Source organism: Dermacentor silvarum, chromosome 1 (assembly GCF_013339745.2).
Source record: "Dermacentor silvarum isolate Dsil-2018 chromosome 1, BIME_Dsil_1.4, whole genome shotgun sequence".
Taxonomy (NCBI): Eukaryota; Metazoa; Arthropoda; class Arachnida; order Ixodida; family Ixodidae; genus Dermacentor; species Dermacentor silvarum.
In genome coordinates this window covers 207,206,148-207,219,408 of record NC_051154.1, presented here as the reverse complement: position 1 = coordinate 207,219,408, position 13,261 = coordinate 207,206,148, and the positions used below count along the sequence as shown (strand labels likewise).

Genomic DNA, 13,261 nt, shown 5'->3' with positions numbered 1-13,261 from the left:
TGATGTAGCCCAGATGATGGCGAGGCATTCCTTTTCTGTTTTGCTTCCGCCTTCGATAGCGACCGGCTAGCATAACTTACAACGCTCGTCAGTCCTCTGCACAAGCACGGCGCCGAGTCCTACGCTGCTTGCGTTGGTATGGACTTCGGTATCGGCGTTTTCGTCGAAATGCGCAAGTATTGGCAGCGATTGCAGGCGTCGCTTTAGTTCTTCAAATGCTTCGACTTGTGGCGTCTGCCACTTAAACTCAACGTCAGCCTTCGTGGGGTACGTCAGTGGCTAGGCAATCCGTGAAAAGTCCTTGACGAAGCGCCTGTAATAGGCACACAGTCCAAGAAATCTACGCACTGCCTTCTTGTCAGCGGGCGGAGGAAAGTCAGTGATGGCTGCTGTTTTCTGTGGGTCAGGGCACACTCCCGACTTGCCGATGACGTGGCCCAAAAACAAGAGCTCCTCGTATGCGAAGCGGCACTTTTCTGGCTTACATGTGAGTCCTGAGGTCTTGATTGCTTGAAGAACTGTTTCAAGGCACCGGAGCTGTTCCTCGAAGCTTGAGGCAAACACGACGACGTCATCCAAATAGACGAGGCAAGTCTGCCACTTCAAGCCTGCCAGTAATCAATGACGCGTTGGAAAGTCGCAGGTGCTGAGCAAAGACCAAACGGCATGACCTTGAACTCGAACAGTCCGTCTGGTGTTATAAAGACAGTCTTTTCCCGGTCCCTCTCGTTGACTTCGATTTGCCAGTAGCTGGTTGTGAGGTCCATCGAAGAAAAATACTTTGCATTGTAGAGCCGATCGAAAGCGTCGTCAATCCATGGGAGAGGGTATATGTCATTCGTGATATTGTTGAGGTGACGATAATCGACGCAGAAACGTAGGATTCCATCCTTCTTCAATAACACCACAGGGGACGCCAACGGACTCTTGGATTGCTGGATGATGTCGTCACGTAGCATTTCGTCGACTTGTTGCCTTATGGCCTCGCATTCGCGCGACGAAACTCGGTAGGGGCTCTGACGGAGTGGGCGGACATATTCATCGGTTATGATGCGATGCTTGGCGACAGGGCTTTGTCGAACTTTTGACGACGACGAGAAGCAGCCCTTGTATTGCAGGAGCAGAGCTTTTAGCTGTTCTTTCTTATGCCTGGGAAGGTTCTGATTGACAACGAAAGTTGGTTCAGGTACTACAGTTGTCGTTGCAGCTGCGCTAGAATCCGTGAAGGCGAAAGCACTGCTGGCTTGTACTATTTTGTCGATGTAGGCGACCGTGGTGCCTTTGTTATAGTGCCTGTATTCGTAGCTGAAGTTCGTGAGCATCACTCTTGCTTTCGCTTGACGTAGCTCAGGTATGCCTCTAGCAATGCAAATTTCACGGTCGAGCAGATCGCCCTCGATGACGCCCTCCATGTCTGCAGGCAATTCACTACCGACGAAAATCATTACGCTGGAGTGAGGTGGGAACGGTGACTTGTTCTTCTAGCAGATTCAAGGCACGGTAACTGATGTTGGTACCCGGTGGTATCGCATTGTGCGTTGAAAGCATTATCCACTTGGGCCTGAAGTCGATGACTGCACCATGTTGGTTTAGAACGTCTATGCCTAGGATAACATCCCTGGAGCCGTGCTACAGGATTACGAAGCTCGCCGGGTATGTGCGGTTGTTTACCGTGACTCGCGCTGTGCAGATTCCAGCCGGATGTGTTAGGTGGCCTCCCGCTGTTCGGATATCGGGTCCTTGCCAGGCCGTTTTCACCTTCTTCAACTTGGCGGCGAGCTCGCCACTGCAGACTGAATAGTCGGCTCCAGGGTCGACGAGAGCAGTGACGTTATGACCATTGATTAGCACGTCTAGGTCGGCAGACCGTCGTTTGGAGTTAGGGTTAAGTCGTTTGGAGTTAGGGTTAAGTCGTTTGGAGTTAGGGGGGGGGTGTCCAGTACAAGGACATAAAAGCACCTCCACCAGATGTCACGTTGTAGTGAAGATGAAGCAAACAGTCGTAAAACTGCGAATGATGAAACTGATTCTTTATTAAAAACCTGTGCCCACAAAAGCAAGTTACACTCGAAGCACAACGAGTGTAACTAGTGCGTGGAGTGTAATAGTGTAACTAGTGCACAACGAGAGTGCTAGTGCGTGGAAGCACGGCACGCGTGTCCAAGTACAGTCAAAGTCCGATTTTTCGGACCCCCTAGGGCCGCAAAAATGTCCAAAAAATCTGGCAGGTCGAAAAAACTCATACATGCCGTTTACTGTACCCAAAATCGCAAATTGCCACAGGCCTGTCCGAAATAGCTACGAAGGCCTGCCAGTTCACTTAATAGGCGTATCTTCGCTCGTACTGTGCTGGAGGCAGCGATTGCACGCATATATAATTAAGGAATGCATACTGTGTCCCGCGACAATTTCCCCATCCCACTCTTAATATGCTTCACTGCGTAACACTGCTGTATTTAGGGGAAGGTGACTTTCGGGAACTGGCATTATGCAATGCGTCGTGCTTACCGAACTTCGAAGCCACAGGCGAGGATTACAAAGGTGGAGTCGGCGCCATAGCTAACAGAGGCGAATTGTTTCAATGAAAAACACGGCACCGAACAGAAAGAAGCTTGGTAGCGAACGTCGAAGTAGATAGGCCGAGCGTTGCCGCGGTGGTGGCTACGGCTGCCATCGGATCTGCGTGTTAGAGCGCCGGTTCGAGGAGGCTAGATAATCAAAATGGCGGCGGTGGTGGCTTCGATTAATGCCGCTTCGAACCTGCGATGATGTTGCACGTGCCAAGCATGACAAATGTTTGGACATCACCGATGATGTGCTGTGAGATGTCATTAGTGACCAGCAGTCATGCTCGGATGAGAATTTTCACAGTTCACATGCGAGTTTCATCGCAGACAATGAATGAGCATATTGACTGAATAGACTGTGTGCTGTAGTTCACTGCACTGCACCTCAAAGTCAGGGATCAACCTATATTCGGCATCAACCTATATTCCGGTTTTTACAGTATCCAATTTTCAGCAAAAAAGAACTTTGGCGTTACCGTTGACAATGGCACATTTTCAGTTTTGCTCGACCTCGCGCCACCAACGCTCCCGTCATTTTAGTAGTTTTGGTATGGAAATGCCTTTGAAGATCAGTACACCCTGCGCTTCCCAAGTGACACGTGCTTTCATTTGGCAATTAAACGCACTGTTAGCTCTATCTGGGATCAGTCTCTGGCCACAATTTTGCATTTTATGCAAAAAATCACAGCACTGGCTCTAAGGCACCGCCACTTTACTCACCGATGGCCTTGAAGGGCGGCGATGTATGCAGCGTCGCACTACCTCGCTTGAGGCTGGCGATTTGAACTGCGCTAAATGAATGCGGCCCCTTCTGTTACTATTTTATTTGAAACTACTACTTTTGGCAGAACACAAGTGCTGCCAAATTTCTGGAATGGTATTTGAACAGTCCACATTGACTAAATATTTGTCTCTAGAATCAATTTAACTTAATTCCAATGATGATTAACCACATGAGTTCTGCAGAAACATTCAAGGTGTTTCACTGTTTGAAGAGAAGGATCCACATGCATTTTTTTAACTGCAATATTTACCATTCACAAAAATTGTTGAGTTACTTTGCAACATCCTGCTGCTTTCAGGTAAATGGCAAATGTCCGTCATTCATCTGACATCACAGATTGTAAGAGAAGGATCTACATGAATTTTTTCGAATTGCAATGTTTACCATTCACAAAAATTGTTGAGTTACATGCCACATCCTACTGCTTTCAGGAACTTGATTTTAGTACACACTACCTTACTAATGCGTGCAAGGTGTTCATCATCCCCATATCCATAGTGGGCACAGTATGCAGACCGGGCACGGTATGCAGACCAATCATGAAGTCTCCATCACCAATTGGTCGTTGCACCGACACCACGTGTCTGAAGTCTCGTATCAGATCCCACATGTTCTCGTAGCCGTAGTCCGCAGGGCATAGCTCGGCACCTATCATTTCCTGCACCACAATATAAGAATAACAACATAGTTTGTGACATACCAGTAAAAATAAAGCTCTTTACCAATTATTGCAGTTTATACCAAGGAAATCTTACTACTGGTGACCAGACTTTACTAAACCCCTTTTGAGCGTAAATTGATGCCTGGTGCTTCATGTGTCGAATGAACCTTAACTATAAGAAACATGTTCTTATGACTGTCACCTGGCAAAAGCTTTTATCATTTTCATATTACAAGAATGAACTTATCTCCATAACAACCAGTTCAAAATGTGGGTACTGTTTTCTTTAACTTTAGATGAAATGGCCACCTTAAACCTACCGAAAGGCACCGAGAAAGTTGGGGTACTTGAGGCAGTCCCCCTACGCAAGTCAACATAGAAAATAAAATCTTTGCTTCTAAAACATTAAGCCACTATATTGGAATATGCTGCTGTTGTATGAAATTCTTACACAAAAAGCAAAATCTCTATACCTGAAAATGTACAAAGGACCTTGGGTTCATATACAGTCCAACCTCATTTTAACGACACATGCGACGCTACGATACCTTTGTTATATCTTATATATGCTGTAAGCATATACAGTTAAACCTTGATATATTGATTACCGATATAACAAATTAGTTCATTATATCCGAGAAGTATAAAATTTGGTAGGTCACGCTTTATATCTATGTGGTATTCTCCTGGTATGATGAAACCAAAAATGTAGAATCAGACACGGTATCGGCTATAGTGAAGTAAATTCCGATTTCCACTTACCTCAAAATATGTACGCTGGTAGCAAAAACGTATACAGTGGAATCTCGATCATACGAATCTCACGGGGTCACAAAAAATATTCGTATTAGCCGAAATTTGTATCATCGAAACACAATTAAAACTAGCTAAATTAAGGGAGGACGCGGGGATCAGATCGCGAAAATCGCGAGAAAAATAGATTTTTGAAAACCACGCGTTTCACTATCTGCAACGCCTAATCTACGCTGTATCAAAATGGTTTGGCTGAAAACGTAATATAGTTGCCCGAAAAAGATTAATTCGTCAATGTGCAGGTCAAAAAAACAGCTTTAAATCGCGCAAAATCACCCCAGTTCATGGAGACATATCTCGTATTTCCCGCCACCAAGCGCCGCCATCTTGGTATCGTTAGAAAGCTCAAAGTTTTGCCGTTCCACTTCTCAATTCGTCCGTTGTCGCCATCTTGTAACAAACGCAACAAACACAAAAGAAGCGCGGTTCTGCAACAGGTAGTCACACGGGCCCTCCGATGAAAGCAGGCCCCGGATTGGCTGCCGTGCTGGAAGGCGTCTCTCCATTGGTTGCTGCTGTGGCAGGGGCAAGATGGCAACCACAGTTGTCTGCTTCGTAAACCACGCCGGCGTCTTCACTTGACACGCAGAATTCGGATTACTGAGAGCTCCCAGGTTAGTGATGGATCGTCGCTCGTTGGAGAAGAAATTTTGGACAAAGCATGCCTTCGGAATACGGACGCACAAGCCTCCTACGGCAAGAAAAATACGGCGATTAGCGGGAGAAGCGGAGGAGCACCGGACTGAACGTGTCGCGGTACCTTGCACCGTAGATTACGTGCGGCGCTATCTTGCAACGTGTGACTCCAGCAGCGAAACCGACAATTGCCCTGTGCCATCGGCACCAATAACGCAGTCAACGGAAGACACGCCAACGAAGGTTAACGCACCTCGGCGTACGGCTGCGCATATCAGCCGAGATCGTACCTCGGTAGAAATAGCTTGCTGCGACTAGGCAAAATGGCGCAAACACAAAGAACGCGGCCCAAAGCACAGCAGCCACTCCATCCGATGGCATGCAGAAAAGGAGGAAAAGCACACAAGCCACAAAAGCGCCACCGCTTCAAACTCTTCGCGCCCAGTCGCGGCCTCCGCGCTGTCCAGTGCCGCGTCCAAGCGTCCGCACCAAAAGAGAAAGGGAGAAAACGCCTGACTGCGCACTGTTCTCTTTCGCGGCCGTCGGTGGGGCGGCGTTTATTCGTATTAACCGACGCGAGTCGCAAATCGATTCGTAACAACCGTTCTCTAGCACATTGCAAAGTAATGGGACTCGGCTGGGACCACAGAAAAATTCGTATCATCCGGAAATTCGTATTAGCCATGATCGTATCATCAAGATTCCACTGTAATACAGTCACTAACTAATTTTTCAGACCTGTGCAATCCCTGCGGCACCACAACCAACCCTTACCACCAATGTATCACGGCAATAAATGAAATTTCGCCGCTGTCCACAATGTTCCAGCTATGAGCCACGCTGAGATACCACACACATGGCAGCCATGAACAATGTTGCCACCATGTCGACTGGCATGAAACCGCAACTATTATGGCAGACTCCCGACGAAACAACCTAAGCAGTGCGGCCGGCATAGTGGCTGGTCACAAGCCACCACGGGAATTTCGCCGCCAATATGTTCACACTCATAGACCTTATCGGCAATAGAGTGTGAGGACAGACACAAGAGCTAGACTGATGGCCACAGTAGCGGAGTAGAAATCAGTCCCTTCCATGTCCGAAAAGTCTGTCGGAAGCATGCACGTTTTGGCCAGCAGCTTAGCATGGCTGGTCCACAGTTGGCAAGCCAATGTTCTCATCCCACGCAGTGCTGCCACTGACGAACCGAGATTTGGAGATAATTTTGGAGCAGCAAAATCCTAATTTTGGAGCAGTTTAGAGTATCCAGATACAGATTTCGGAGCACTTTGGAGGTAATAAATGCCAGATGCTGGTCACTAGGCCAGCTGCTGGCCATAGCCGTATGGGCCAGATGCTTCCCATAGCCGTTTCACCGTGGGCACGGCGAAACGGCTGCGACCATGCCGCTGACCAAGAAATTTGTTCTCACTATGCAGGTTTTCCTGCTGGCAATCGCCGGTACAACAACTTCACGCGACGTGTGTCGAGGACACTTCCAGATCAGCGCAAATCTCGACACATGGCCGCAATCAAGATCATCGCTCAAGCAAGGCACGTTGGACACATCCTTTCAAGATATACGCATGTCCGTGACGCCATGCGCCACAAACAGTATAAAGCCACGACCACAGAATTTCTTCACTAGTGGGCACGGCGAAACGGCTGCGACCATGCTGCTGACCAAGAAATTTGTTCTCGCTATGCAGGTCAGTTGTTCCTTCTCCAAAGTTAGGTGCGGAGATGAATTTCTTACTGGTTTTGCCGTGCCCAGGCGTTTGTTTGAGTATTGCCTATGACTGTTATGTTTTTCTTACAATTTTGCTATGTGGTGACGTTGAATCCAACCCGGAACCCACTACAGCTGAAATGCTGCAAAATGTTCTGAGGGGGCAAGCTGATATCCGCGCTGATGTTGCTGAGATGAAAACGAATTTTAGCGAGTGTGAGCAACTCATTCGTGATCTTGACTCACGTCTACGTTCACTAGAACAACTTATGAAATAATCAAGAGAAAACTCTCTGATAATCAGTAAGCAGAAAGCTTGTCAAACTCGAAGATCGCAGTCGAAGGTTGAACATTATTGTTTGTGGAATTTTTGAAGAGAGCGAAGAAAGCGACGCATCTTTAAGAGAAAGAGAGAGACTAAACATCTTTAATATGTAAATGCAGCTTTGGAGAGGCGTCCTCATTCCAGAATGCCTTGAGCTCGGGCCGCGTCCTGGGCCCTCGCAATCAGCCGTTGCTGAAAAAGTGTTGTTAATGACGTTTTTGTGGGAAAACTCAAAATTAAATGTAAATCCATAGCCCGTATTCACCGTCTTGGCCGCCACCGAGGCTGCCGCCCGGTAATTGCTTATTTCCAAGATTACACTGAAAAACAAGCTGTCATTCAAAATGCGAACAAGCTTAACGGAACAAATATTTTCATCCAAAATGACTACAGCCCGGAAACAATGCGCGTGCGTAAACTTCTTTGAGAGAGCGCTAGACATGATCGAGAGAATAAGAAGCGCGCATTTCTTATTCATGGTAAGTTGAAAATTGATGGTACACTCTTTGTATGGGACGACGCTAAGACCGAACGTGTAGCACTACCTAAACAACGAAGTGTCCCACATTGACAAAATGCGTGTGCGGAGACAAAAGGCTTAAGAATACTAAATTTCAATGCTCGAAGCCTTGTAAATAAAGTAGGAAAGCTTTAACTGTTACTTCTTGAACACGACCCACATATAACAATAATTACTGAAACCTGGTTACACGATAACGTTAGTGATTCGGTTCTATCTCCTCCAAATTATACTGTTTACCGTCGAGATCGCTTAACTAGGGGTGGTGGCGTAGCCATCGTTCTAAAAAACCCGTTGTCTGGTGTTGTTATGAACCAAATAGATGGTCACGAAAGTCTGTTTCTACGGGTAAACTGCTGGGGCAATTCTTTTATTGTATGTGCTGCGTATAGATCCCCTTTGGCTTCTCCAGAATACATATCCAAGCTATGCGGTCACATGGCATTGTTCACTAATAAGAAGGTTATACTTGCTGGTGATTTTATTATACCTTGCATTGATTGGCGTAACCCTGCTTCATTCTTTGATGTTGACACTAACCCGTTAGTGGATATTGTGATCATGTGTGATTTGAAACAAACTGTTAGAGTATACCAGAGAAGTAGGTAGCGCCTGTTCAACAATTGATTTAATTTTTATTAGCAACGACATATCTACATACACTGTGAATGTGGTTGACGGCATATCGGATCATAAGGCAGTGTGTCTCTCCTTTCCACTTGGAGTTACGAAGTCGCACAAAAAAACAAGAAAAAAAACTAATTAAAGATTTTACTAAAGCTGACGACCACGCCATATTAGACTGTTTGTGGAACTTTTGTGATAACATGATGGGCAGCATCACGACACTCTGGGATGCTCTAAAAGACACTGTTCATTATTGCATTGACAAGTTCGTTCCTGACAAATATGTTCGTACTAACAACAATCCGTGTATGACCAGAGAAATTATCCATTTACGCCGTAGGCTAAAACGGGCTAAAAAACAGAATAATCCCTTAGCTTAATTTCTGACCTAGAAGACAAGCTTGTTACTAAACTTTCCGATGCCAAAATTAGATATTTCACTAAATCATTGCCCGACTTCTTGATAAAAAGCCCAGAAAAATTCTGGCGGTTTTTAGAAGAGAGAAATGCTGTACCGCGTGAAATATTCGTTGACGGTTGTCTCGTGAATGATGCCTCAAAAATTGCTGAGCAGTTTAATCATTACTTCTGTTCTGTTTTTACCGCTTCCGAGGACGAGGCCAACGCATGATAACTCTCTTCCAGTAATGTCTCCCGATTTTATAACATACGAGGGTGTACTGTGCTTGCTACTTCACCTGAAATATTCCCGATAATATTCCAAACACATTTTTGCTCAGGTATGCTGAACCAGTTGCACATATTTTGACCCATTTTTTCCATTTTTCCTTTATCACCGTTATCACTCCCAGTGATCAACAATGCCTACAATCTAACGTCTATGCCGTTTCAAAGTGGTGTAAGGATTGGTTCATGAAACTAAACAGTGATAAATCAGTCTTCATGCGCATTACAGACAAAAAGTGCCCTCTTCATTACACATATTTTCTCAATAATTGTTCTTTGACTGAGGTTGACGAGTATAAATATTTAGGTATTATGATTACAAACCTCCTAACATGGTCAAGTCATATTACTGAAACATGCTCATCCGCTTTTAAAAAGCTGTGTTTCTTGAGGCACAAACTAAAACAGCTTTGTCAGAAATAAAACTACTTGCATATAATGCTTTTATAAGACCTAAATTAGATTACACTAGTGTCGTTTGGAATCCATATCTCAAGAAAGATATTAGGAAACTTGAGATGGTGCAACGAAAAGCTACCCGTTTTATATTTAATGCTTACCAGAGAAATGACTCACCGTCAACGCTCATGGCTAGTAATAATATCCTTGTTTTACAACACTGGAGAGCAATTTTGAGGCTGAAATTTCTCCACTCACTGTATTTTGGTAAATTTAACATTAAACCTGAAACTTACTTAACACACAATTTCTATGCAAACTAGACATACACATGATCATACTCTCGAACCCTACTTTTCGCGCACAAATTTTTTTTATGTATTCTTTTTTTCCTCTGACCATAAATGAATGGAATGTACAGTAGAACCTCGTTGATACGTTCCCGCTTACTACGTTTTCCCGGCTCCTACGTTCATAATCGCGAAAAATAAACATCACCCCATAGAGGCATGTGTTAATAAGTTCCGGTTAATACATTCCCAGAAAATACGATTATTCGGCAGCAACGTTCAGGATTGCGGCAAACTGCGGTCGTATGATACGTTCTGCAGCGAAAAATTATCATTGAGGTGTGCAAAAAGGCCGCTCTCATGTGCTTGTGAAGCGCTAAGTGGCAGACGGCCCCCGCGCGGCTTCTCTGCAGAACTCAATTTCTCCCCTCCTCGACTTCTCTGCATTGCTCGTTCGCCCCCGCGGCTTCTCTGCAGAGCTCAATTTCTCCCCTCCGCGACTTCTCTGCATTGCTCGTTCGCCCCCGCAGCTTCTCTGCAGAGCTCAATTTCTCCCCTCCGCGACTTCTCTGCATTGCTCGTTCGCCCCCGCAGCTTCTCTGCAGAGCTCAATTTCTCCCCTCCGCGACTTCTCTGCATTGCTCGTTCGCCCCTGCGGCTTCTCTGCAGAGCTCAATTTCTCCCCTCCGCGACTTCTCTGCATTGCTCGTTCGCCCCCGCGGCTTCTCTGCAGAGCTCAATTTCTCCCCTCCGCGACTTCTCTGCATTGCTCGTTCGCCCGAAGTGATGAAGCGCGGCAACAGCGGCGAGCGAATTGAGCTTCAACGCGAACTACTAAGCGGCGAAAACAGCGCGCGGCGGACTCCCCGTCGCAGATCGCTTTCAAGATAGGCCACCAACGCGATCGTATCGCCGAAGCGGAACGTCGTAGAATAGACACTCTGTTTCCGTCCACTGAAACCCTTCCGTGTTGTTATGCTGGCGAAAATCCTCTCCTTCTTTTTGCGCCAGTACCGCACGCAAGTTTTGGGTTCTCCGAATAGTACCGTAGATTTAGTGTCGCACTCGATTCTAACGCGCACGCGCAGTTATTATTATTATAAACGACACCAGGGGCGCGATTCAAACGACACCAGGGCCGCGATTTTGTAACGATACCTTATGACTTATTCTATACTAGTCTTATCATCCACCGCTCATGGCCGGCTGATCCCGTCGATAATGCGAGCGGACCGTCGCTCTGACCACTGACAAAGCGCGATAAGGTATTATTACAGGAAAGGCTTCGCTACAAAAGACATGCCCAGGTACTTTTCTACGTCTGTTTTTCCTCGTAAAGCTGAAGCCTCTGTTCAGCAACTGGCCGATTCACAACTGGCGTCGACCGATTATTTCGACACCAGCAATTCAAACATGCTCGATTATTCAGACTACTTTGAGGCACCATCACTGGCCCATAAATTTAAAGTACAAGTACGACCGAAATTTCGCACACCTTAAGGTACGCCATTCTATATAAACCGGACTCTACCTGCACGACTGTGTGCTAATTTGACCTCCGAGTTGAGCGGAAATAGCAATATTTTGGCGTTGATACGTCACTGGCATCGCCGTAGCATGGTGGTCAGCCATGTTGCCGACACCTCATGGAAACCGAAACTAGCGAAGCCTAGTTAATCCAGCACCAACCGCGCCCAAACCGTTCGGCAAGCGAACTCCGGCAAGCCGTTCGGGAGTGCATTTGGGTTGGCTCCGCGCATCCAGCGTTTATTCATTGACATGTTAACTAGCGACACGGTCGCGGCAACTTAAGCTGTTTAAGCGGCGCCGACTACACCCTTGATGTCTCTGCCGACGAGGACAGTGACTGTGTCAAAAAAAATTTTTTTAAACGTCGTCATTCGACGATGATAGCGCGGTGGACTCCTACGCGGCGATTTTGTAGCCATGCATTCCGCTCGATTCTATATGCCGCGCTTATCATCCACCATTCTCTGCCGGCTGATACCATATAACGCAGGCGGAGCGCCGCTCTTATACCACTGACGAAGCGCAAGGAGCGGCAGCGGAAAAGGCATCACTACAAAATCGCGGTCCTGTTGCCAAAGGTTGAAGATTCGGTGCATGCATTAATTGTAACTTCGTCTATTTGTGGTGGTGACAGCATAACAATGGTAGAGATACAGACTGACCAGATGGTAGGCAAGCGTATGTGTGCGCAGGACCGTGTTGACAAACTTCGACTTTATTTTTGGACGATCCCTTTCCAGGATACTTTCAATTTCGCGACATTTCGTGCGACTAGCACTGGACAAGTCGATGGATGACAACGTTCCTGGCACACTACCAAGTATGCGGACACTGACGCTAGTGACGCGAAATCCTGCGAAAGTGAACGTATCCCCAAAAGTGGTCAACCGAGAATAATGTCTTTTTTAGCCACTGGCGGAATAAATTCAGTAATTTTCTGGCGAATTTGGATATTTCCGACTTCCAGGCGGTCCCCATCGAGCCCGAATCATCGGTTGCCGTTCGATTTATGAAGCCGCTTTAGTCATGTGCGCTACACACGTCTGCGGGCCACTGCGGCCACACACGTAATGCGTAGGCGCTAATTTTGGCACACTTCGGCGCAAAATCGTGTATATTTATCAAGATGGTGCAGGAAATCTCATATGGCACAATCTGGCGCATTTGGCGCAGGAATGGGAGCACTGCCAATGCAATAAGACCAATCACACGGTTCCGTATTCACGAATGTGCAGAGCGTGTGTATGTAATTTATTGTTCCCGTGCCTCGTATCAGCCCAGCAAGTTGTCGACAGATCATCCAAATCCGCAGGAGAATCGTTATTAATATTAATATCAGAGTGTATGCCTACAACAAATGTTGGATATAACAAAGGTACTTTCGTAGCCGATGCGACTGTTATAACAACGTTTAACTGTATTTGCCTTATGCTGATATCGGTGATAAACATTTTAGATTTTTTTGTTATATTTTAAGTCACTATAGCCATTTTCACTTTATCAAGCTTAGACTGTACATCCAACTGTAACTGGCCGACATCATGCACAGCCCTCTTAAAAAAGCAAGAAATATTTAGAAAGGCTACAGATGCGAAGATACAGGCTAAAGTTTTTATATTTATTTTATCATAAAATGTTAGCAGTAAATAAATCCCGACGCCCAAGAGGATAGAATCATAAGAAAATCATTGAA

At 46.1% G+C, this 13,261-nt stretch overlaps 1 protein-coding gene across 1 annotated transcript in view; it reads right to left on the bottom strand.

Moving 5' to 3' along the window:
• The window catches only part of LOC119436695 (uncharacterized), a 110,211-nt gene that overhangs the window by 38,559 nt on the left and 58,391 nt on the right, over positions 1–13,261 (bottom strand). The window contains exon 5 of the mRNA XM_037703658.2: positions 3,807–4,009. Coding sequence (XP_037559586.1) covers positions 3,807–4,009 — 203 coding nt within the window. The remainder of the gene's footprint in view (positions 1–3,806; positions 4,010–13,261) is intronic.